Genomic DNA, 25,046 nt, shown 5'->3' with positions numbered 1-25,046 from the left:
TTTCATTTCAATGTTTGATGTAAACACAAAAAAATCATCATCACTCAGACACAATGCACTGATCACATTGGGCTTGTGTCAATAAAAGAGCTTTGAAAATTCAATATATCATATTTTCTAAATCACATTTACATCTTACCACGAAGAGTCAGTTCCTTCAGGTTTTTTTTTTTGTCTTTTTAAGCTTCAAGGATCGCTGCTATTCTCGTAGGGCTGGGCAATAAACCGAAAATTTACCGTGATCGAAATTTAATAAAATCATTTTGCCCATGTCGGTTTATTCGGTGTTTAAAAAAAAAAAGAAGTCCTTTTAGTCTGCAGCTATGTTCATGCCCCTGTAAGACGGCTTGAGCGATTGTAGTCACGTGACTCCACCCAGCTGAACAAGAAAGAAAACTGACGACGCGGTCGTAGCTGTCGATTCAAATCTAGAAGCAGCTGACACGGCTGAAGACGACGTAATGTTCGTTGAAATTGTTCCTGACTCGCTTGTCCCGAAAAGAGATTCGACATCTGTCGTTTGGAAATGTTTTGGGTTCCATAAAGACGATGTTTGAGCAAAAGAACATAAACTACAAAGTGCATCGTAAGCACCTGAAACAGCGCGTCCAACCTTTTCTTTTTCACCACCCACAACACAACCATGTTGTTGACTTGGAGCTTGTGCTAAAAGTTCAAAGTGAGAAGCAAGGTTCGACAAGTGACAACAGCCCATAACGGAGGCGACACCATACGAGAGAATGTCTCAGAGGTGGACGCGATAGCCTAGCATATAGCTTAAGATAGAGCTCCTCGAGCTACAGTGGAGCGCACAGGATTTAAACGCCTCATGAACGTAGCCAACAAGAGGCACGGAAATATTTGTCGCAAACAGCACTTCCTTATATGGACAACATCGGGACGGGAGCGTAGACATGTCGAGCATTTTGCATCCACATCCGACTTGTGGTCGAGTCGCAACATGGATCCCTGTTTAAGCCTGACTGTGCATGACATAGACGACAAGTGGCGACTACACACCGGAGTACTCGAGACGGCACATTTTCCTGATGAAGCACACTTGTTTATTTGGCACTGGCATTCCATTGACATTTTTTTCATTTTAGTTCGCATTTTGTTTACAGGCGACTAGCTCCTTTGCACATGGCATTATTTATATTGCTTACAAGATACCTTTACACAAATTTAGGCCTATGCAAATGGCATTACAGCATCTCAGCACAATCTATTTGCAGAAAAAGATTTTGTGAGAGGTACCCTTTTTCTCCTGTTCTTTGTGACATTGTTCAAATCATGCAAAGCAAGCTATTTGGAATGTTTATACAAATGGTTTTTGTACTATTATTTTTCATTGAAAGTGATGTGTACCAGTTGGTCAATAAAAAAAACTGTTAATATGCATTTCCTGCATTTATTTTGATTTTGATCCTCAGGGGGAATTTATCGTGCATTGATCATTACCGAGGAAAAATTGCTCAATTTATCGCAAAATTGATTTTAGGTCACATCGCCCAGCCCTATATTCTCACCATCACAATCGTGTCTCTCAGCAAGCCGTTTAGTGGCGAATTTTTTAGCACAAACGCTGCAACTGAATGGCTTGTCTCCACTATGTGTTGTTGTGTGTTTAATTAAAGTAGACTTTTCAGAGAAGCATTTTCCACAAACTGAGCAGGAAAAAGGTTTTTCTCCACTGTGTGTTCTTGTGTGATTTATAAAATCAGACTTTCGAGAGAAGCATTTTCCACAAAATGAGCAGGAAAAAGGTTTTTCTCCACTGTGAGTTCTTGTGTGCCTTGTTAAAGTTGACTTATGAGAGAAGCTTCTGCCACAAACTGAGCAGGAAAAAGATTTTTCCCCACTGTGTGTTCTTGTGTGGCTTGTTAAATGAGCCTTTTGGGAGAAGCTTTTACCACAAACTAAGCAAGAAGGAGGTTCTGCAGTGTGTGTTCTTGTATGTTCTGTGAATCGGGACTTTAGAGAAAATCTTTTACCACAAACTGAGCAAGAAAAAGGTTTTTCGCCACTATGTGTTGTTGTGTGTTTTCTTAAATTAGACTTTCCAGAGAAACTTTTGCCACAAACTGAGCAGGAAAAGGGTTTTTCTCCAGTGTGTGTTCTTGTGTGTTCTGTTAAATTTCCCCTTTCAGAGAAGCATTTTCCACAAACTGAGCAGGAAAAAGGTTTTTCTCCACTGTGTGTTCTTGTGTGGCTTGTTAACGTTGACTTTACAGAGAAGCATTTTCCACAAACTGAGCAGGAAAAAGGTTTTTCTCCAGTGTGTGTTCTTGTGTGGATTGTTAACATTGACTTGTGCATGAAGCTTTTGCCACAAACCGAGCAAGAAAACTGTTTTTCACCACTGTGTGTTTTTCTGTGCCCTTTTAAAGACAGCTTTGAAGTGAATGAGACAGTGTGACATGCCCTTTCACCTTGAGCTTGCCCATCATCATCATCATCATCATTAGTATCATCATCATTGTCATGAGCGTCTGATAATGTGTCCTCATTATGTGCTTGTGATGGCCCCCAGTGGTCTTCATCACCTTCTGTTGTCACGTGATGACTTGAGCTGCTGCTTGTCGGCTCCGCCCCTCTGTTGTCCTCACTCTCATCCTTGTTTACATCTTCAGTCTTTATAGGGACAACTTTCACTGGTGACTTGTTGATCTCCTCCTCCTCTTCCTCCTTTTTGATGTGAGTCAAGTCTGGCTCCTCTTTCACAGAACGGAGATTGTTTTCACTGACGTCTGCAGGACACAAAAAGACAAATTTGGTTTGGTCAAGTCAAACCTTGTGCGTCGACTTTGTCTTATATTGTTTCTACCGTACTACCTTGACTTGTGCCTGCCGCATACGGAGCAATGCAACTTGGACCGGACCATGGGGGCGTTTCACAAAATTACGTCCCTGTTAAATGTGCCTTTTGAGAGAAGCATTTGCCACAAACTGAGCATGAAAAGGGTTTTTCCCCACTGTGTGTTCTTGTGTGCATTACAAAATGAGACTTTTGAGTGAAGCATTTACCGCAAACTGAGCAGGAAAAAGGTTTTTTTTCCACTGTGTGTTTTTGTGTGGATTTGTAAATGTGACTTTTCAGAGAAGCATTTTCCACAAACTGAGCAGGAAAAAGGTTTTTCTCCACTATGTGTTCTTGCGTGTTCTGTTTAATGTGCCTTTTGAGAGAAGCCTTTTCCACAAACTGAGCAAGAAAACGGTTTTTCTCCACTGTGCGTTCTTGTGTGCCTGACTAAATTAGACTTTCGAGAGAAGCATTTGCCACAAACTGAGCATGAAAAGGGTTTTTGCCCACTGTGTGTTCTTGTGTGGATTTGTAACCGTGACTTTTCAGATAAGCATTTTCCACAAACTGAGCATAAAAAAGGTTTTTCTCCACTGTGTGTTCTTGTGTGCCATTTTAAAGACGACTTTGAAGTTGATGATTTCCCACACTGAGAACATACCCAACTGTCAGTGTGACATGCCCTTTCACCTTTGGCTTGCCCATCATCATCATCATGAGCATCTGATGATGTGCCCTCACTCTGTGCTTGTGATGGCCCCCAGTGGTTTGCATCACCTTCTGTTGTCATGTGATGAATAGAGCTGTGGCTTGGAGGCTCCGCCCCTCTGTTGTCCTCACGCTCACCCTTGTTTTCATCTTCACTCTTTATAGGGAAAACGTTCAGTGGTGACTTGTTGATCTCCTCCTCCTCCTCCTCCTTTTTGATGTGAGTCAAGTCTGGCTCCTCTTTCACAGAACGGAGATTGTTTTCACTGACGTCTGCAGGACACAAAAAGACAAATTTGGTTTGGTCAAGTCAAAGATCAGGCTGCAACTTTGTCTGATATTGTTTCTACCGTGCTACCTTGACTTGATTTTCACAAAATTACGTCCTACGATGTAAAACTCCTTTTTCTACCAGCACAACAGTGATAAACGAGCATTTAAAAAGAGAGCACGTTGCGGCTGATGCCCGATTTCATTCCTGACATAGTCACAGACGTTTCTGGAAGCGAGCTGAAGTTAGCACACACAGGCTATTGTGTGCGTCTGATGGAACACCTGTTGTGGGACCCTAACATATTGATGCAGACCACTGGGGGCCATCGCAACATAATGACATCGATAAAATAGGAATCCTTCAAGTTAAATATGTTTACAAGTTTTTCATTTTGCATTGAGAGATAGTTTCACCGTGGGTACTTTTTGCTTCCATTCTAATCTGTATGCCTAAAAGAATTAAAGGGGCCCTGGAATCATAGTCGCTATTTATTGCATGATTTATGTTTGTTTTTTTGTTTTTTTTGTTTTTTCCCAAAATGACATTTAGCCTGCTAGTACGTTCCAACATTCCCCTTTTGATTTTTTTTAAATAAAATTTCTGTTTCTAAATAAATTTTAAAACAAAATTACGTGTGAAGAATCAAAATCCCTACACATAAATTAAGCAACAACACTTTCATGTTGACATATTTGAATAATGACTGTATATTTTAAAGTTATCCAATATGTATTAAAATTAGACTAAGATACACCATAATATTATTAGAGTTCACTGAATTATTTTGTAACTGCAATGATGCTTAACAGCCATAGGGTGTCAGTAATGAGTAACAAAGTAACAAGACCTCGCACTGATACATCATCATTGTCATTTGGATAAATTACCAGGAACTACGAGTTGTGGGGGAGATGCAAACCACCTGGGCCACAGGAACTTTATTATCAGGAACTAAAGGTTCCTGGGCTTGTGGCGTTCTCCCTTTTTAAGCTCATAGTAAGCCAAAGATGCAGATGCATTCCTTGCAGCATGCGCTTGTTCACTGATGAGATCCGTGCAACCCTGGATGGATGCATTCAATGTATTTTAAATGTTTGGATGAGGTGAAACTATGCACACGTGCACAAAACACTGCAGAGCCACCGGAGGTTCATTGACCGAGCCAGTAAAAATTTCATAAATAAGACCAATACGTACTTGATTTATTAAAAAAACGTAATCATTTGTGTTTTATTCACGAACATTTATCAACCTCCATTGATCTTATTGCCGCAGTGTGCACAGTTTTTAGAGTCAGGTTGAATAATTCCATAAGGAATTGCTTGAACAAGATATATCAGAGTTTTTGTCAAAAACGAGACAAGCCTTCATAAATGAATCACCCAGCCAAGATTGTCTTTGTCACTTGCGAGGAGCAGTCCGGCAAAGAGAAAAGCGTTCCCGCTCCTGTGCGGCGTTTTATTGAAGCAATTTATATATGCCAACCCATAAAGAATGGAAAAACATGAACACTTTGACTTCATCACACCCGTCCACACTCTTCCTGTTGTTCGAACGGTTTCAGCTTGCAAGACATGTTTGGGTCACACTTCTGTTATTAAAAGCGAGCGAAACGGTTTCCTGTCAAACACGGTTCAAGACGCGCATCTGTTTTTTGTGGCTTCCTGCTCAACTGCCAGCATAGACACAACTCTGTTACCACTGAACTCACGTTTTCCTGTTTAAGAGGTCCATGTTTTTGTGACCTTCTATTAACCCGTAAGCATAGTTTTGAAACATGACATGACAAACTTAATTTCTTTCACGATAATCTAAAAACTTTCGCAGATATAGCAAAAACAAATTGGACAAGCTGTGGAGCAGAGCACAACATCAGTCAGGTCCACAACCCCTCAGGCAGAGACGCAAACAGAGATTTCGCTTCAGAGTGACCCATTCACTGTCTACCATAGTGTCGAAATTCGGAAAATGTTTCATAACAGAGGAATTCGGATTGGGTGCTGAAACACCACTTCCTGCTAGTGACATGGAGTATTCTACATCTGAAATTAACTCTGCCAAAAGTCTTCACCAATGGGCCTAAATCTTTAGTATGATGATGCGCACCGATAGTGAATGTGATTTGTGGCTCAGCGAACATGGACAATTCTTACCGTTTCCTCTGCTCTGGGGCAAGGCACATATGCGAGGCAGCACCGGTAGACATCACAAATACATAATCCTAATGCAAGATGCACTTCTGACCCTCGAAATTGGGTGAATGCATCCTGACAAACCAAATCATCAGAACTCAGTGTTCAATGCAAAGGACCAATTGGTGGTTTGAATGGGTGGAGGCGGCTACACCGCGCAGACCAGAGCAGGAACAGGACGTACCAGCTGCGGGAGGATGGAGACCTTGGTCTCAGAGCGGCCCAGTCGACTGTAACGGAGGACAACATATGCTTCCCCCGGCGGAAGCGCACAGTCATATTCAGTCCCTTCTGGAAATTCAGTCTCACTCGAATTCCAGTGTTTGTTTCACAGGTGTGGGTTCGGTCCATGGCAGTGACTTGGCCAATCTCAAGAGTCCCGCAAGCGTGACAGTGTTGTTGCTCACTGGGATATGCAGAAGGAGCTTGCAAAGCGTGGAATATCTTGTTCCACCATCAAAAACTGTTGTCCATCAATCGTCACCGGAATGCCAAGACCTGCCGGTCCTTGAATGCTGAGGCTCCGCGGGCACCCCTATCGTGGAATGGGGTCCCAATCGGGTTGAGGCGTCAAGTGTGCATTTGGAAGCCAAAGAAGCGTTGTCGGAGGGGGTAGCGATGGCGCCCCGTGCTAGTGGAGCTCTTTGTGACTGGCATGGCGCTGGACCACAGGATGGTACATTTCAGGAAGTGGCTCGGTTTGGACCGCTCATCACCCAGTGACCCCACAACCCACAGCAAGAGCACGTCCCACTCACAACCCATGTCTATAACCACCCCTACTTCTGTTACGTGACCTTGTTGACCAGCCGGTGCGGACAACAAGCCTGCTGTGGCGCTGCGTCACCAGAACCTGGCCCAGGAGCAGCGGAAACGGAAAGAGCAGACGCAATGGGAGCTGCATGCGTCGGCTGCTGCATTAGCTGCTTCCCCCCGGTTTTTTTTTTTTTTTTCCCCCGCATATTCTTTTTTCCGTTCCCGGTGAATTAGCACTCTTGGCGCCCTGAACCCGCGAGTGTAACAATTCTTTTTCTCCATCCAATACAATATTTTCTTTCATCGATGCAAAAACGGGGGTTCTACTCATATTGATTCGCAGTTTCTCATTGACGGACTGTTTCGCTTGATGTCAGTAACTGGGAGGCGCACGCCCTCGAGGACGGCCACCCGGCACAGCTGAGTGGTGGTGACACTATTGGACGGGTCACTGGCGGAAGCTTCAATCCATTCGCGTCTCGCCCCGTCTCCCATAAGAGCTCACAAACTTAATCCCTCATCATATTTTACAAATGCCAATGCCAATTGGTTTTGTCTTCTGTTTATGATTCATATTCAATCCCCATGAACACGTCAATTATAATTTAGCTATTCTTTTTTCACTAACTAATATAACCCCGTTTTCCTCAACCAATGAGTCAGTATTCTTTGAAGTGGATTATGCGTAGACTAAAAATTTGTAATTTAATTTAAATCAATTTACTGTATCTCAAAAGTCCCCTCATAAGATGATAATTCATGACATTCCTGTCATTTCCATCTCAAAATGTCGTTCCATTAATTGAAACTAAAACTAAAACTCGTCCAAAGAGGCTTACTCCGTGGTTTACAGAGGAAACGCGCGTACTGAAACGATCTTGTAGGAAGCTTGAGCGCAAATGGCGTGCGACCAAACTTGAGGTCTTCCGTCAGGCATGGTGCGATAGTTTACTAATATACAAAGAAGCGCTTAATTTAGCCAAAACTAATTATTATTCTAGATTAATTGTCTTACATAAAAACAATCCTAAATATTTATTTGATACCGTAGCAATGCTAACGCAACAGCGACCAACCTCGGATAGCTCTTCCTATTCAGCTCACGATTTTATGCAATTTTTTACTCAGAAGATAGAATGTATTCGTGATGAGATTAAAGACACTGTTCTTAAAATTCCGTCGAATTCCGCGATAAATTGTGTTAATAGGGACATTAGGGCTGATAACTGTCCGATAACCTTATGTCAATTTAAAAAAATATCTCTTGAGAGCCTAACAAAATTGGTTAGTGCGGCAAAACCGACAACTTGTGTGCTCGATCCGCTTCCTGGCAAACTAATTAAAGAACTGTTTACGACCCTAGGACCGTCTGTTTTGAATATAATTAATCTATCACTTACCACGGGTGTAGTACCAGCAGCTTTTAGGACCGCCGTTATCCGACCGTTACTTAAGCAACCAAACCTTGACCCAGAGAGTCTCATCAACTATAGGCCGGTTTCAAATCTTCCGTTTATTGCAAAAATTCTTGAAAAAGTCGTAGCGCAACAACTTAATGAATATATGACTGTTAATAATCAATTTGAACCTTTCCAATCGGGTTTTAGAGCCGACCACTCTACTGAGACGGCCCTTGCTAAAGTTACTAATGATCTTCTCATAGCTATGGACGCCGACACCTCATCAATATTACTCTTACTCGATCTTAGTGCCGCTTTTGATACCGTTGATCATAACATATTATTAAAACGCCTTGAAACGTGTGTTGGCATTTCAGGTTCAGCGCTTTCTTGGTTTAATTCGTATCTGTCGGAGAGGACGCACCGTGTAATTCATGGCAATACGACTTCGGATCTTTGTAAGATCATATGTGGAGTTCCGCAGGGATCGGTACTTGGACCTCTATTGTTTAGCATCTATATGCTACCGCTTGGTGATATTATACGGAAATATAACATTAGTTTTCACTGTTACGCTGATGATACGCAATTATACATGCCGTTGGATATAACGAATCCCCGCGACTGCTATAAATTAGAGGCGTGCCTTGCCGAAATTAAACAATGGATGTCTTTCAATTTTTTGCGTCTTAACTCAGATAAAACCGAGATGCTCATCATTGGACCAGCGCGTCATCGGTACCTTTTCAAAGACACCACTCTGAATATCGATAAATGTAATATTATCCAAAAGGATTCAACAAAAAATCTCGGTGTTATATTTGACGCAACTATGTCTTTTCAAATGCACATTAAAAATATTACTCGAACTGCGTTTTTTCATCTGCGTAACATTGCTAAAATTCGCCCAATTCTATCAACGTGTGACGCGGAAATCTTAATCCATGCGTTTGTTACATCTCGCCTCGACTATTGTAACGCTTTGCTCTCGGGTCTCCCCATGTCGAGTATTAAAAGTCTGCAGTTAGTTCAAAATGCAGCAGCTAGACTCTTAACTAAGACGAGAAAGTTTGATCATATTACCCCGATATTAGCCAATTTGCATTGGCTTCCGGTCCACTTGAGATGTGATTTTAAAGTTCTGCTACTTACTTTTAAAATATTGCACGGCTTAGCACCTTCTTATCTCGTTGACCTCGTGGTACCATATGTTCCGTCCCGAAACCTTCGCTCACAAAATGCTGGTCTTTTAGTGATCCCGCGAGCCAAAAAGAAGTCCGCAGGTTCTAGAGCGTTCTCTATTCGGGCACCAATGCTTTGGAATGCACTTCCCTCAGATATTAGAGGCGCCACCTCAGTAGAAATGTTCAAAACACTATTAAAGACGCATTTATACTCTTGTGCATTTAGCTGAAATATTTGTTGGCCTGTTTACTGCCGCTTTTTTTTCTTTTGTTTTCTTTTCTGCCCCCTTTTCCCCCGGCTGGGGGATTAGGTGACGGTGACCCACTAGGAAGTTTAAGGCATTGACCAACTGGGCATGCACCTGTTCCAGTGATGTCGTCTTCCTGCAGCGCGACATTTGATCAATTTATTTATATACTTTAGCATCTAATTTAATTATTTGTTGGCCTGTTTACTGCCGCTTCTTCTCTTTTCTGCCCCCTCCTTCCCCTGCTTGGGAATTAGGTGATGGGGACATGCTTTGAAGATTACGGCACTGACGAACCGGGAAGGGACCTGCTCTGCCGAAGTCGTCTTCATGCAGCGCCTTTTCTGATTTCCTTATATTTCAGCACTTCATTGAACTACTTGTTGGCCTGTTTGCTATTTCTGTTCTTTCTTTTCTGTTCCCAATTCCCCGAATTAGGTGATGGCGATTCACTTGGAAGTGGCTGTACTGAATTTACACCAACTGACCGGTACAAGATCGAAGGCTCATCTTCGGATATGCTGCCATGGATATTACGGCCCTGGATGAGGACCCACTCCACTGAAGTCATCTTCCTGCAGCACTTCATTCAATTGACTCTTATATTATCTCATCTATTATTGCATAGCATCATTGTATGTGCCAAATGTTGCCCAGTTGGCATCCATTGCAGCCTGGTCATCCTGGAAGGGGGATTCCCCCATCTGTGGTCCCTTCTCAAGGTTTCTCACTTTTCCCCTAATGAGGTTTTGTGAGTTTTTCCTTGCCCTCCTGGGGGTTAAGATCGGGGATGTCGATTGTGGCTATGTAAAGCCCTTTGAGACTGTCTGTGATTAAGGGCTATACAAATAAAATTGACTTGACTTGACTTGACTTGAATTACCGTAGTCCATCCGTCGCCAAACTGAAGTATGGAACATTATTTTTTTTTTTCGTTTTACATGACCTTTAACCTTGCATGTTCTGTTTCAACAAAATTGTATCTCTTATCAGTTTCCCTGTTTCATGAGTTGCTGCCGGGGGCAAAAAGGAGGAGTTGAGAGAGGAATTTCACCCTCAGGGGCAATCCCAAACTTTTGTTTCCAGGACATTGTAACACTCTGGGCTGGTTTGTTGTTCTTCTTATTGCAATTTTACTGCATTCAGTCTTCCTCGAGACTGAATACGTTCTCGTGTTTGCCAAATAGTTAATCCTAGTTTCTCACTTTAGCTTTTCACAGTCAAGATATGAACTTTTTCAACTGCACAATCACTTCATTGAGGTCTAATTATCAATTGTTTACCATCGTCAGACTTTTGCCGTCAAAGAGACCTGTTCCTGAACCATATGTTCACGTTTTCATCACTCAGGGCTTTTCCGTGTTGACAAATCACATTCCACGGAACATGCATTCATCCTTTTATGATCTTAGATTTCTCTATTTAAATCACCGCTTCTTGCAGTGAAGAATAATTTCACCCCAATGATTATGTAGCCAATTATCTTTCTCATTCCAATTTTGCTTTAGTTATTATCCAAATTTTTAAACTTATTTTTTATGCTGCATCTTTCAATGCACACTAAGATGCACACGCGTTAGTTGAACTGATAAAACTGAATATTAATGCAATCACATTTGGGTGTTAGAAGGGGCAATTCTTTCTACAAAGGAGGGACTGGCACTGGTTTATAACTATCACCCCTTTTCTCCTGCTTGGGGGTTGCCTGACTTCCTGGTCCCACAGTAGATGGTAGCCAGGTTTTTGATTTTGTGAGGCCTTTACGAGAACATGAGTAATCACAGGGTACGTATCTGAACAGCGGAGTCGAACCGGCCCAGACTTAATGCATTACTATTGCTACGTACCAGCGAAACCGTCGGCTCAGCCCCAGGCCCTCCACACAACGGTACGCCTCGATCCTTGCTGTGTTCCATGTCACAAAGTGCCCAATACGATACGTGGAAGCGCGCTGCTCTTCATTATTTCTATTTTCAGCTCATCATTTTCCTGCTAAAATTTACACCCTGGCCAGGTTCTGTGCTCAAACTGAGCTTATTCACGACTATTTTGTCTATAGCTATCATTGTACACTTCTTATTTCTCATCTCTTTAAGCGCTAGACGCCACAAAATCCGAACATTCATCAATCAAACCCCTACTAAAACATCGGGAAAAAAATTACAATCCTACCCTCGTTTTAAAGCTGAAGATGTGGTAGGTTCGTTCAGCTCCGCACAAAACACTGTAAAGTGCCAGTCATATCAAATTCGCGGGCCGCACGAACATTAAACTTTCATAATAAGGCGGGGGCCGCAAACTAACATCGCGCGGGCCGCAAATGGCCCGCGAGTTTGAGACCCCTGTTATAGGGAATGGCCACACATGACATGAATATTGAAGGATTGTATTATGATTGCTTGCATTATTTTAAACACTTCCGGGACAGAAGGTCAATTATTTAATTTAGCAGGTTCATAGTTACTGAATATGTTAAACATTGATTAAACAAAAAGCATTTTTCAAATGTATGTAGAAGTACAGTGCATCGATAAGATTGACTGGGATTGTAGTCATGGTGTTCACTGATGCATTCATATGTTAAATTGATATGACTTAGTTTAAATGTAAGACCTCAAAATTGCACACAGAGTATTTTCATGACCCACACTCTCATTCAGAATAAACAGATTCAGTCTGCTCAGGTCAAACTGATGACAAACCAGATAGCACTTCATGGACAAATACGACTAAACACATTCTCCACATAGGCCATCGAAGATACAAACATATCAAGTTGGGCCGGGGAGGACGTCACAGGGACACTATCAAGAACACCAAAAACATAACAATTTGATCTGGGAAAACATACACCACACAATCTGTACACTGACGAGATTACAGGGGAATGTGAGCAGGAGAGACGGAGAGACTGCCTGAGAAGGTCAGCCTTGGACGTGGAATGTGGACCGGGCCGGGGGAAGGAGAAAGGACGACCGATTCAACCTACATGACCCTTGACATAGAAAACCTCCTAGAAAATGTGAGGCTGGGCTGAGATCAGCGCGCCATTTTTCGATTGTGCTCGTCCGAGTACAGTTTCTCGTCAGATTGAGAAAAAAACGCCCAGATATCTGTCTTTGTACTATTTCCTGAAGTCCAGAAATCGAAGAAACTAAAATATCGCAACTGTAATCAGTTGTTGTTGAGTCTTTATTTGGCCCTTTTCTTCTTGAGTACAAAAAACGAACACACATTGGAGTAAGTTTGGCTTTGAAGATTCATTTACTAAATGTTTCTCATTTTCTCGGTGGCTCAACTCCAACAGTGGATATAAAAATACACTACATCTGTCAGCATAGTTTTGAGACATGACAAACTTAATTTCTTTCACAACGTATAAAAACTGGAATATGTAAAATGTTAAATAATCAGTTCAAATTTTAAACTGGGAAAAAAAACACGGAGTTTACCCCCCACTAATGGTTATTCTTTGGCATCCATTTTCTGCACTGATTTCATTTGGCATAAACAAATGTTCAGCAAACCGGCAAGTAAAAGGCAATATTTAAAAATAAAACGGCAATAATCTTGAACTATTTCCCCAAACAACTTAATGTTGTGATGCATATTTTTAACGATAGAAAGTCGTTCTTTACAAAGCAAATGAGAGTAAGACGTGTACAAACCTGCTTTGAGTGGCACAACACGAGGCTGCTTGCAACCTTCGCCCAGAAGTTGAAGATGTTGCTCGTTCTCTTCTTTTATTCCACAATGTTCCTCTTTGTACTTGGGTGTCGTTCTTTCACACATTTTCAAACGCCAATCTCAACAAATCCGCACTTGATCTCTGCTTGGCGATAACTCGTGAGCTTCTCTTTGTTCGACGAGACGAATGAAAGATGGCGTCGTCTTTTCAGAGTCGCACTGAAAGAATTTCCTCCGAGAAAATGGCAGTCTGTTCGGCACGAAAGCGGAAGAACAGGCCACACCCCGCTGTGATTTGATTGGCTGCTGGCTTTGTGGAGCACTGTCACCAACTCACCGACAGATGTCACCATTTGCGATGCAAATCATCGTTATCTTCTTCTAAACATAGAGAAAAACCCAAGATGCACATGAAGAAACATTTTAGTTCCCAAATATGAACTTGAGAGATGTATTGAATTTTACTTTTGTTGCTGGTTTTGTTTTCACATCTGACACCATGTTGTTGGTTGGATAGTATTCCAAATGTATTTCCCTATTATTAACAGTTGACATGATAAAGTGATACTTTATGTCAACATATTTGCCTTTTTACAGGGTTTTTCACCAGGTTGTGATGTGATTGCGAATTTTAAATAAAAATATGTCACTCTTTTATTACTTAACTGTTATTGTGTTTGAAAATGATTTCGGTATTTATTTAAAGTACTGTAATATTTCATTATTCGTTTCAGTATTTATTAAACCACAATAATTCACTATTAATTTCAAGATTCATTGATCTGTTTTAGGAATAATTTAGTATTCAATGTTTAATAGTTACAGTATTTACTTTTTAAATTTTTGTTTCACCATTTTGTTCAATCTTAATCTTATGGAAAATTATTTTGCAAGCACCAACACAAGGTTTTTAAAGATAACGATAAAGATGTCCTTTAATAGTCACACAATGGGGAAATTTGCAGTGTTACAGCAGCAAAGATATAGATCACACCGAGGCGGCGGTGCAATGTGGCCGTTAATGTATAACATTAGCAGCAGACATTCAGAAAAAGCAAACCTATGCGAATATACACAGTATATACGTAAATACACAAATCCCCATGTGTATATACACACTTACATCCCACAACATTTACAAGTGTAAGGAAACACTCCGAATGTCTGTCTCTGGTACAGAGGGAAAATTAATAAAATGCTGCAATGATAAAAAATACTGCTGTCATAACCCGTGTCGGTCATGTCAGTGTTTTTGTTATTATTTTCTTCACCTTCCTGCCATGTGCTCATTCTGTTTATTTAGTCAGCTGAGTGGGGCGTTCCCTCCAGCACTCGTTCCCCACCAGCCACGCACCTGTTCCCCGTTACCCTCACACACCTGATGCCCATCTGCTCCCCTAATTACTGGACTATTTGAACACCTCACTCCAACAACTCATTGTCAGTGCATTGCTCCGTTACGGACTGTCACGACCGCTCTCTGATCTCGCCCCCGCTCTTGTCCTCGCCCCCGCTCTTGTCCTCGCCCCCGCTCTTGTCCTCGCCCCCGCTCTTGTCCTCGCCCCCGCTCTTGTCCTCGCCCCCGCTCTCGCCCCCGCTCTCGCCCCCTAGCATTTGTCCCTGTCCTTGCTCCTCACTCTTGTGATCCAGTTTGCCACGTTAAGTTCGTCTTTCTTATTTTGCACCCTGCCCCGTTGTCTGTCATTATTTTGGTCCCCTAATAAATTGCTTAAGTTACACCTTCTCCAGCTTCCTCGCATTCTGGGTCCACCTCCTCCTCGCCGACCGGCGACCCTGACAACTGCAATGATAAGACGACTGCAATGAATGAAGGATTGTATTATGATTGCTGGCATTATTTTAAACACTTACAGGACAGAAGGTCAATTATTTAATTTAGCAGGTTCATATTTACGGAATATGTTAAACATTGATGAAACAAAAAGCATTTATCAAATGGAACTCGAAGCACGGGTCACAAGAATAACTGGGATTGTAGTCCTGATGTTTTCTGATTTATTATATTTTTCTCATATGCTAAATTTATAGTACTTAGTTTAAATGTGTGAACTTTATTGAAATTTTGGGTTGTGAGAACAAATTTGCACACATAGCATTTCCATGACTTGCATTCACATTCACAGCACTTCGTGGTCAAATACGACGAAGCACATTCTCCACATTGGCTGTAGAGATGCAAACATACCAAATTCGGCACTGGAGGACTCACGCAGACGCTATAAAAAAACACATTCTGAAAGACGGAACAATTGGAGATCAGAGCACATGCACATACGCATGCATAAACACAGACACACCCTTTTACACCTGCACATACACGTATACCTGCATATACATGTGCCCATACACACGCACACATGCACACCGACAAGATTCCAGAGCAATGCCAGCTGGAGAGACTGCCCGCCGGAGAAGGCCAGCCTTGGCGTGCCAGTCTTGGGGACAAGACAGGAATCAACTATCCAGACGATGACTAACCTGGGGAGGACCTTCCCTTGGACGTGGACCCGTGCCGTGGGAGGGAGCAAGGACGACCGATTCAACTGATTCAACCTACATTACTCTTGACATAAAAAACTCCTATAAAAACTGAAGCTGGGCTGAAAGATGGTGCACATTTTTTGACTGTGCTCGCCCGAGTGCAGTTTCTCGTGAGATTAAGAAAAAGCCACCCAGATATCTGTCTTTGTACTATTTCCTGAACTCCAGAAATGGAAGAAACTAAATATCGGAACTCTAATCAGTTGTTGAGTCTTTATTTGACCCTTTTCTTCTTGAGTACAAAAACCGAACACGCATTGGCGTAAGTTTGGCTTTTAAAAGTTGATTTACTAAATACTTCTCATTTCCACGGTGACTCAACTCCAACAATACTAAAGCTGTTGCTTTATGTTATTCATATAGAATTTTTGTTTAAAATCCCCCTGGCTCTTCTTTTTGTCTTTTCTATATTATGTACATATTAATAACTGTGTTTGTTAATGTTAATAAAGTTTTTGGCAAAAAACGTATTAGTAAATATTTATCATGTCCCTGATGGTGGAGTGGTACACTCGCCTGAGTTGTGTGCAGGCAACGTGGGTTCAGTTCCCTCTCAGTGACTGTGTCTATGTCTGCCCTGTGACTGGCTGGTGACCAGTTCAGGGTGGAGTGCGCCTTTCGCCCGAAGTCAGCTGGGATAGGCTCCAGCACCCTCCCGCGACCCTGTTCAGAATAAGCGGTGAGGATAATGAAATGACGTGACAAATATTTGTCATCTCATCAATATTTGCACAACAGAGTACTGAGCTTCGAGATCCTCACGATAATAGTTCTCGAAACTATATTTCTTATCAATGTAGGTTAGTTAAGGGATATTTTATTGACAATCTAATCTCAATATACAAAGACGGAAAAAAAATTGGTGGTGGGGGGGCGCGAATCTTTTTCTTCTTGGTAGGGGCGGGCGTGAAATAATTGAGAAGCACTGCTAGTATATGCAGACATTATATTCATACAATCTTGCAGCCCGATTGAACCACAGCATTGTTGCTTCGTTCGGTAGGAGAAACGTAACCTTCCCACTGCTGTTCCAGCAGCGGCTTCTCCGGGCATAGGGGGGAAGTGACGTTGGAGCTGACTCGCTTTTGTGGCGTTATTTTAATTATTTTGTTACATTTTTTTTATCAACCGAATTAAAATATTACATAGAATATATATTAAAAGAGAACAGCCAGGTGTAAAAACAAACACAGAGGCAAAGAAATATATTTGAAAAATACGTGCTTAAAGCATGACGTCATTAGCAAGCGCGCAGCTTCCGAAGGACCTGGACCACATCCACCGACCCGTCCACACCGGAACAAAAACACCCACCGCTAAATTCTTCTGATTTAGTGTGGAACTGACTGTAATTTTCTCACAGAATGTCCAGTGCTACTCTAAAGTACCACTACATAATTCATTAAGTCTTTGTGTCCCGATAACCTCATCTTCGCGTGTTGATGCTTTTCGGCGTAGTTAGCTTAGCTTGTTAGCTAGCTAGCCGCTAACGAAAAGAGGCACATGACTCATCGCCAAGCAGAGATCAAGTGCGGATTTTTTTGAATTATCATTTGAAAATGTGTGAAAGAACGACACCCAAGTACAAAGAGGAACTTTGTGGAATAAAAGAAGAGTACGAACAACATCTTCAACTGCTGGACGAAGTTTGCAACCAGCCTCGTGTTGTGCCACACAAAGCAGGTTTGTACACGTGTTACTCTCATTTGCTTTGTCAAGAACGACTTTCTATCGTTAAAAATATGCATCACAACATTAAGTTGTTTGGGGAAATCGTTCAAGGTTATTGCCGTTTTATTTTTAAATATTGCCTTTTACTTGCAGGTCTGCTGAGCAATTGTTTATGTCAAATGTAATCAGTGCAGAAAATATATGGCAAAGAATAACCAATAGTGGGGGGTGAACTCCATGTTTTTCCCAGTATAAAATTTACATTTAAAATAACAAAATAAAATTTTCTGGTTTTTATATTTTGTTCAAGCAATTCCTTACGGAAGGAATTCCGCCTGACTCTAAAAATGTGCACATTGCCGCGAAAACGTCCATGGCGGTTGATCAATTTTAGTGAATAAAACACAAAATATTAAGTTTTTTTTTTTTAAATCAAGTACGGATTGGTCTTATTTATTTATGAACTTTTTACTGGCTTGGTCGGGTGAGTCAATGAACCTCGGGTGGCCCTGCACTGTTTTGTGCATAGTTTCACCCCGTCCAAACATTTAAAATACATTGAATGCATCCATCCAGGGTTGCACGGTTCTCATCAGTGAACAAGCGCATGCTGCAAGGAATGCAGCTGCATCTTTGTCTTACTATGGTCTCAAAAAGGCTGAAACTCACAACCCCCTTTTCTACCTACAAGTCCAGGAACATTTTGTTCCTGGTAATAAAGTTCCTGTGGCTCAGGTGGTTTGCATCACCCCCACAACTCATAGTTCCTGGTAATTTATCCAAATGACAATGATGATGTATCAGTGGGAGGTCTTGTGTTACTTTGTTACTCATTACTGACACCCTATGGCTGTTAAGCATCATTGCAGTTCCAAAATAATTCATTGAACTCTAAAAAAATATTATGGTGTATCTTAGTTGAATTTGAATTCATATTCCAGAAACGTCTGTGACGATGTCAGGAATGAAATCGGGCATCAGCCGCAACGTGCTTCCTTTTTAAATGCTCGTTTATCACTGTTGTGCTGCTAAAAGTAGGTTTACATCGTAGGACGTAATTTTGTGAAATGCCCCCATGGTCCGGTCCAAGTTGGGGTCCACGCATTGCTCCGTGTGCGTCAGGCACAAGTCAAGGTAGCACGGTAGAAACAATATAAGACAAAGTCACCGCCTGACCTTTGACTTGACCAAACCAAATTTGTCTTTTTCTGTCCTGCAGATGTCTGTGAAAACGATCTCCGTTCTGTGAAAGAGGAGCCAGACTTGACTCACATCAAAAAGGAGGAGGAGGAGGAGGAGATCAACAAGTCACCAGTGAACGTTCTCCCTATAAAGACTGAAGATGAAAACAAGGATGAGAGTGAGGACAACAGATGGGCGGAGCCTACAAGCAGCAGATCAAGTCATCACGTGACAACAGAAGGTGATGAAGACCACTGGGGACCATCACAAGTACATAATGAGGACACATTATCAGACGCTCATGACGATGATGATGATGATGATGATGATGATGGGCAAGCCAAAGGTGAAAGGGCATGTCACACTGACTCATTCACTTCAAAGCTGTCTTTAAAAGGGCACAGAAAAACACACAGTGGTGAAAAACCTTTTTCCTGCTCGGTTTGTGGCAAAAGCTTCTCTCGAAAGTCTCATTTAGTAAGGCACACAAGAACGCACAGTGGAGAAAAACCTTTTTCTTGCTCAGTTTGTGGCAAAAGCTTCTGTCAAAAGTTTCATTTAACAATCCACACAAGAATGCACAGTGGAGATAAACCTTTTTCTTGCTCAGTTTGTGGCAAAAGCTTCTGTCAAAAGGCACAATTAACAAGGCACGCAAGAACACACAGTGGAGAGAAGCCTTTTTCATGCTCAGTTTGTGGCAAAAGCTTCTCGCGAAAGTCTCATTTAGTCAGGCACACAGGAACGCACAGTGGAGAAAAATCTTTTTCTTGCTCAGTTTGTGGCAAAAGCTTCTATCAAAAGTTTGATTTAACAATCCACACAAGAATGCACAGTGGAGAAAAACCTTTTTCCTGCTCAGTTTGTGGAAAATGCTTCTCTCTAAAATCAACTTTAACAAAACATAGAAGAACACATAGTGGAGAGAAGCCTTTTTCATGCTCAGTTTGTGGCAAAGGATTCTCTGAAAAGGGACATTTAAGAGAACACACAAGAACACACAGTGGAGAAAAACGTTTTTCTTGCTCAGTTTGTGGAAAATGCTTCTCTCAAAAGTCAAGTTTAACAGAACACACAAGAACACACAGTGGAGAAAAACCTTTTTCTTGCTCAGTTTGTGGAAAATGCTTCTCTCAAAAGGCACATTTAACAGAACACACAAGAACACACAGTGGAGAAAAACCTTTTTCATGCTCAGTTTGTGGCAAGAGGTTCTCTCAAAAGTCGTATTTACGACGCCATACAAGAACACACAGTCGAGACAAGCCATTCAGTTGCAGCGTTTGTGCTAAAAAATTCTCCACTAAACATATTGCTGAGAGACACAATTGTGTTGGTGATAAAAGCAGCGATGCTTGAAGCTTAAAAAAACTGAAGGAACCGACTCTTTGTGGTAAGATGTAAATGTGATTTTGAATGAAATATGATTAATTGAATTTTGCAAAGCTCTTTTATTGACACTAAGCCAATGTGATCATTGCCAGAAGAACCAACGTGTCTGAGTGATGATGATTTTTTTTGTTTACATCAGACATGTCAATAAAATCAATTCCCTTTGCCTAGAACAACATTTTTTAACATTATGCTTTTCAGTTGTCTTTTTAATCGTACTTAATGGAAAAGGTGTGAGAAGAAACGGTGCTTATGAAATCGGTGCCTTCCACAATCAATAAAATCACTTGTTCCACTTGCTCAACTGGCCTTCATTACGCTGCGTGAAAAGGTGAAAAACTGAACGAGAAGTTGAACTATAAAAAGAACCAGAAAGAGAAACGCAAGTAGTCTCCGTTTCTCTCAAAGGTTTTGGTAAGTCAGGACTCAGCAATCTGATGGCGACTGGAGTCAGCATTTGTCACCACGGAGATGATGATTCTGCTGCTGTCTGAATTGGACCCGGGTGGCCACACGCCAGTGTCCCTGAATTTCACCGGCGGATCTTCAGCTATCCCACGTCTGGCCCCAGATTGTTGTGGAATTTTTAGCAGTAAGGGAAGATCAATGAGATAGTCTGGAAAATAAATTGTCTTTTGGGTCAGTCTGCTGAGTGATCTCAATGGGTGCGTGGGAAGATACTGATGCACACAGGAAGATGAAGATTTATTTGGCAGGAACTGTGTAATCTTAAAACAAAAAGATACTTTTTCTGCGTTGAGCTTACTTATCAGTCAAGGCCGTGTTGTTTCGGCTTCACAAAGAATTCTCTAGTACAAGAAGCGAAAGGCACTTTCTTCAAAAGCAGGTGGCCACAATAAATAACAAAAACCTTACTTGCTAAATAATTTTCCATCACATTAAGATTGAACAAAATAGTGACACAAATATTTAAAAAATAACTGCAGTAACAATTAAACATTGAATACTAAATTATTACTAAAACAGTTCAATGAATCTTGAAATAATTAATGAATCAACGTAGTTTATTGAATACTGAAACGAATAATGAAATATTTCAGGACTTATATCAGCACTGAAATCATTTTTAACACTCTAACATTTAGATAATAAAACAGTGACGTATTTTAATTTAAAATTCGCAACGACGCTGTAACCCTGTAAAAAGGCAAAGTGCAAACATGTTGACATACAGTATCACTTGATCATGCCAGGATGGCCGAGTGGTCTAAGGCGCCGCGTTCAGGACCCAGTCTCCCCAGGAGGCCTGGGTTCGAATCTCGAATTTCCCCATTGTGGGACTAATAAAGGGAATATTATTATTATTATTATTATTAATAGGGAAATACATTTGGAATACTGTCCAACCGACGACATGGGGGCAGATGTTTTAACAAAACCAGCAACAAAAGTAAAATTCAATACATCTCTCAAGTTCATATTTGGGAACTAAAATGTTTGTTTATGTGCATCTTAGGTTTTTCTCTATGTTTAGAAGAAGATAACAATGATTTGCATCGCAAATGGTGACATCTGTCGGTGAGTTGGTGACAGTGCTACACAGCCAGCAGCCAATCAAATCACAGCGGGGTGTGTCCTGTTCTTCCGCTTTAGTGCCGAACAGAGAGCGGTTTTCTCGAAGGAAATCCTTTCAGTGAGACTTTGAAAAACGACGCCAACTTTCATTCGTCTCGTCGAACAAAGAGAAGCTCACGAGTTATCGCCAAGCAAAGACCAAGTGCGGATTTGTTGAGATTGTAGTAATAGGTATTTAGGACTACATGTCCCATAATGCTTTGTATTGAAGTGTGGGGTGGAAGGGACTTCCGGGGGAATGACTAAACAGTGTGTTAACAAGTACTCGCCGTGTCTCGTGTGATTATTATACATGGTGTCAGAAGTGGCGAACTGCAAGTCTTCACAATTATTGTCGGGTCAGTAAAGTGTAGTTGGCTGCCGGAAGACGTTTTTCGGGCAGTTGCAACGTAAATGACCGGCGTGGAAGACGACGGCAGGTAGCTTCGGCGTTAGCTGCTATTTTTGCCGCGTTGCTAGGATACGGCTCGGCACGGCGCGAAAAGAAAAAGTAAAGAGAGGAACTTCAAGCGGATGTCCTGGACGTTAAGAAACCAGGGATTCATCAGCTGGGATGGCGACAACAGTGCAGTTATCCCCCCCGGAGCCATTTGACTTTTCCTGTCCGTCAAGTTGGCCAAAGTGGATCAGAAGATTTGAAAGGTTTCGTATTGCAACTGCGTTGGATGGAAAAACTGATGAATATCAAGTAAACTCACTCCTGTATGCGATGGGAGACGCAGCTGATGACGTTTTAGCGGTTTTGCCGTTAAATTCTGAAGATAAGAAGCACTATGAAGCTGTTAAAGCAGCATTTGAAAACCACTACGTGGGAAAACACAACGTCATTTTTGAACGAGCACAATTCAACTCCAGACGTCAACAAGATGGCGAGCAGGCTGAGTCATTTATCACAGCAGTACACAAACTAGCAGAAAATTGTGGATTTGGAGTGCTTAAAGAGGAACTTATACGGGACCGGATTGTAGTTGGAATTAAGGACAAAAGACTGTCAGAACAGCTACAAATGGACTCAGAGTTAACACTGTCCAAAGCTATACAAAAAGTCAGGCAGAGTGAAACTGTGAAGATGCAGCAAACGATTTTACACAGCAGCTCTGCAGAGGACAATAGACTGAACATGGACGCTATAAAGATAAACACAAAGAAAGGAAAAACTCAAACTAAGCAAGTTCCAAAGAAGGAGTGCAGCAGGTGTGGTCGCAAGAACAAACACTCTTGGAAAGATTGTCCAGCCCGAGAAGTACAGTGCAGAAAATGTCAGAAAAAAGGACATTTTGCTGTAGTTTGTCGCAGTAGTGAAGCTGTAGGGCTCAGGGAAGTCACAGAAAACCAAGATTATGCAGACAGCGAGGAATGTGTGTTCTTGGGCGAGATTGATGCAGTGAAGTCAAAGCCCTGGGTTGAAAAGGTCAACTTAAATGGGGAAAATATTCAGTTTAAACTTGACACAGGGGCAGATGTTACTACCATGCCAGTGAGACTGTACAAACGTGAGAGGGATGGTAAACTACTCCCATCTAAAAAGAAACTTCTTGGGCCAGCTCGTTACCCACTTGAAGCGAAGGGCTGCTTTAGGGCACAGTTGGCAGCAAAAGGTCGTTGCACATCTCAAGACGTCTACCTAGTTTCAGGTTTAGTCCAGCCACTGTTAGGTAGACCAGCTTGTGAGGCATTGGGGTTAGTTTACAGAGTGGACACAGTCAAAGACACTGAGATAGATTTTAGGGCAGCATACCCAACAGTGTTTAGGGGTTTGGGCAAGTTGAAGGAGCCTTATCGCATTGAGCTAGAGCAGGGAGCCATACCTGTTGCTCTTTCCGCCCCACGGCGTGTTCCTCTTCCCCTCCGGGATGCAGTCAGGGAAGAAATAATGAGGATGGAAGAAATGGGAGTTATTTCAAAAATAACTGAGCCTACAGAATGGTGTTCTGGCATTGTTGTTGTCCCCAGACCAGGAAACAAGTCACCCAGAATATGCGTGGATCTTACCCCCCTGAATAACTTTGTGAAAAGAGAACGGCATATTCTTCCTGCAGTGGATCAGTCTCTTGCTATGATGAAAGATGCCAAAGTGTTTACAAAGTTGGATGCTCGCTCTGGATTTTGGCAAGTCCCGCTCGCTTTGGAGTCACGGCCACTCACAACTTTCATCACGCCGTTTGGGAGGTACCATTTTAACCGCCTTCCTTTTGGCATAGCATCGGCACCAGAGCATTTCCAAAGGAGGATGTCGCAGATGCTGGAAGAGTTGGATGGAGTAATCTGTCATGCTGATGATGTGCTTGTATATGGCAGAGATAGGCAAGAGCATGACCAGAGATTGCATCGTGTGCTCCAAACCTTCCAGAAGGAGGGCCTCACTCTTAATGAGAAGTGTGAGTTTGCTAAAAGCGAGATCTTGTTTGTTGGACACAAGGTTTCACATAAAGGCATCGAGGCTGACCCGCAAAAGGTGAAGGCTATCCAGCAGCTCCCACAGCCAAAATGTGTGGAAGATGTGCGACGTCTCATGGGCATGGCAAACTACCTCGCCAAGTTCATGCCACAGTTGGCTACCACAACTACACCGCTTAAGGAGCTGCAAAAGGGGAGAAATGAATGGATTTGGGCTGAGCCACAGGAAACGGCGTTCCAGAAGCTTAAGGAGATTCTAAGCTCTCCTGAGGTGCTCGCTCAGTACTCCAATACAGCAGAAACAAGAGTTGCTGCAGATGCATCACCTTTTGGTATTGGAGCTGTACTCACACAAAAACAGTCAGACGACACATGGCGTCCAGTGACATACATTTCAAGAGGACTAACAGACACTGAGAGGCGCTATGCGCAGATTGAAAAAGAAGCGCTTGCTGTCACGTGGGCGTGTGAAAGACTTTCATCTTATCTTATGGGGCTACAATTCACTCTGGTAACAGACCACAAACCCCTGGTCCCTCTTTTGAGCACAAGAGGATTGGATGACCTTCCACCGCGCATCTTACGATTCAGGCTTAGATTGCTGCGCTTTACTTTCAAGATCATCCATGTTCCTGGAAAAACCCTAGTCACAGCTGACGCGCTGTCACGCGCTCCAGTTGGAGGTCCGCCCTCTGCAGGAGATCTACAGTTGGAAAAGGACGTGGAGGTTTTCGTGGACACTCTTGTTAGCTGTCTTCCAGCTACGGACAAAAGGCTGGAAGAGATAAGGTCCGCACAGGAAAAAGATGAGCTGTGCCGGAAAATAAGGGACTATTGCGGTGTCGGTTGGCCAGAGAAATGCAAGCTAGACCCAGAGCTGAAAGTGTACTGGCAACACAGGATGGACTTAAATGTGTGTCGCAGTCTTTTCATGAAAGGAGAAAGACTTTGGATCCCACCACTTTTGAGAGCGGACATTCTGCAACGTCTGCAT

General features: G+C 42.2%; 1 protein-coding gene across 1 annotated transcript; it reads right to left on the bottom strand.

The window, feature by feature from the left end:
• Positions 1 to 302: 302 nt before the first annotated feature.
• On the bottom strand, positions 303 to 23,831 carry LOC148342026 (uncharacterized). The gene is made up of 3 exons (XM_088288036.1): positions 23,801 to 23,831; positions 3,581 to 3,784; positions 303 to 2,750 (listed from the first exon to the last, which is right to left on the bottom strand). Exons 1-3 carry the CDS (start codon positions 23,829 to 23,831, stop codon positions 1,498 to 1,500), a joined length of 1,488 nt encoding a protein of 495 aa, XP_088144162.1. The 3' UTR covers positions 303 to 1,497.
• Positions 23,832 to 25,046: the final 1,215 nt, after the last annotated feature.

This window comes from Idiotropiscis lumnitzeri, chromosome 2 (genome assembly GCF_059441095.1).
Source record: "Idiotropiscis lumnitzeri isolate Australia: NSW breed Sydney's pygmy pipehorse chromosome 2, RoL_Ilum_1.0, whole genome shotgun sequence".
Classification (NCBI taxonomy): domain Eukaryota; kingdom Metazoa; phylum Chordata; class Actinopteri; order Syngnathiformes; family Syngnathidae; genus Idiotropiscis; species Idiotropiscis lumnitzeri.
Note: the sequence above shows the minus strand (reverse complement) of the source record. Positions and strands in the feature narration are given on the sequence as shown.

Bases quoted from the DNA above. Each gene is read 5' to 3' on its own strand.
- LOC148342026 (XM_088288036.1), bottom strand. From the start codon at position 23,831: ATGGTACCTCCCAAACGGCGTGATGAAAGTT. The intron at 3,785-23,800 runs GTGAGTGGCCGT...TGTGTCCTGCAG, and splicing joins CAAACGGCGTGATGAAAGTT to ACGTCAGTGAAAACAATCTC. The intron at 2,751-3,580 runs GTGATGCAAACC...TGTGTCCTGCAG, and splicing joins TCATCACATGACAACAGAAG to ACGTCAGTGAAAACAATCTC.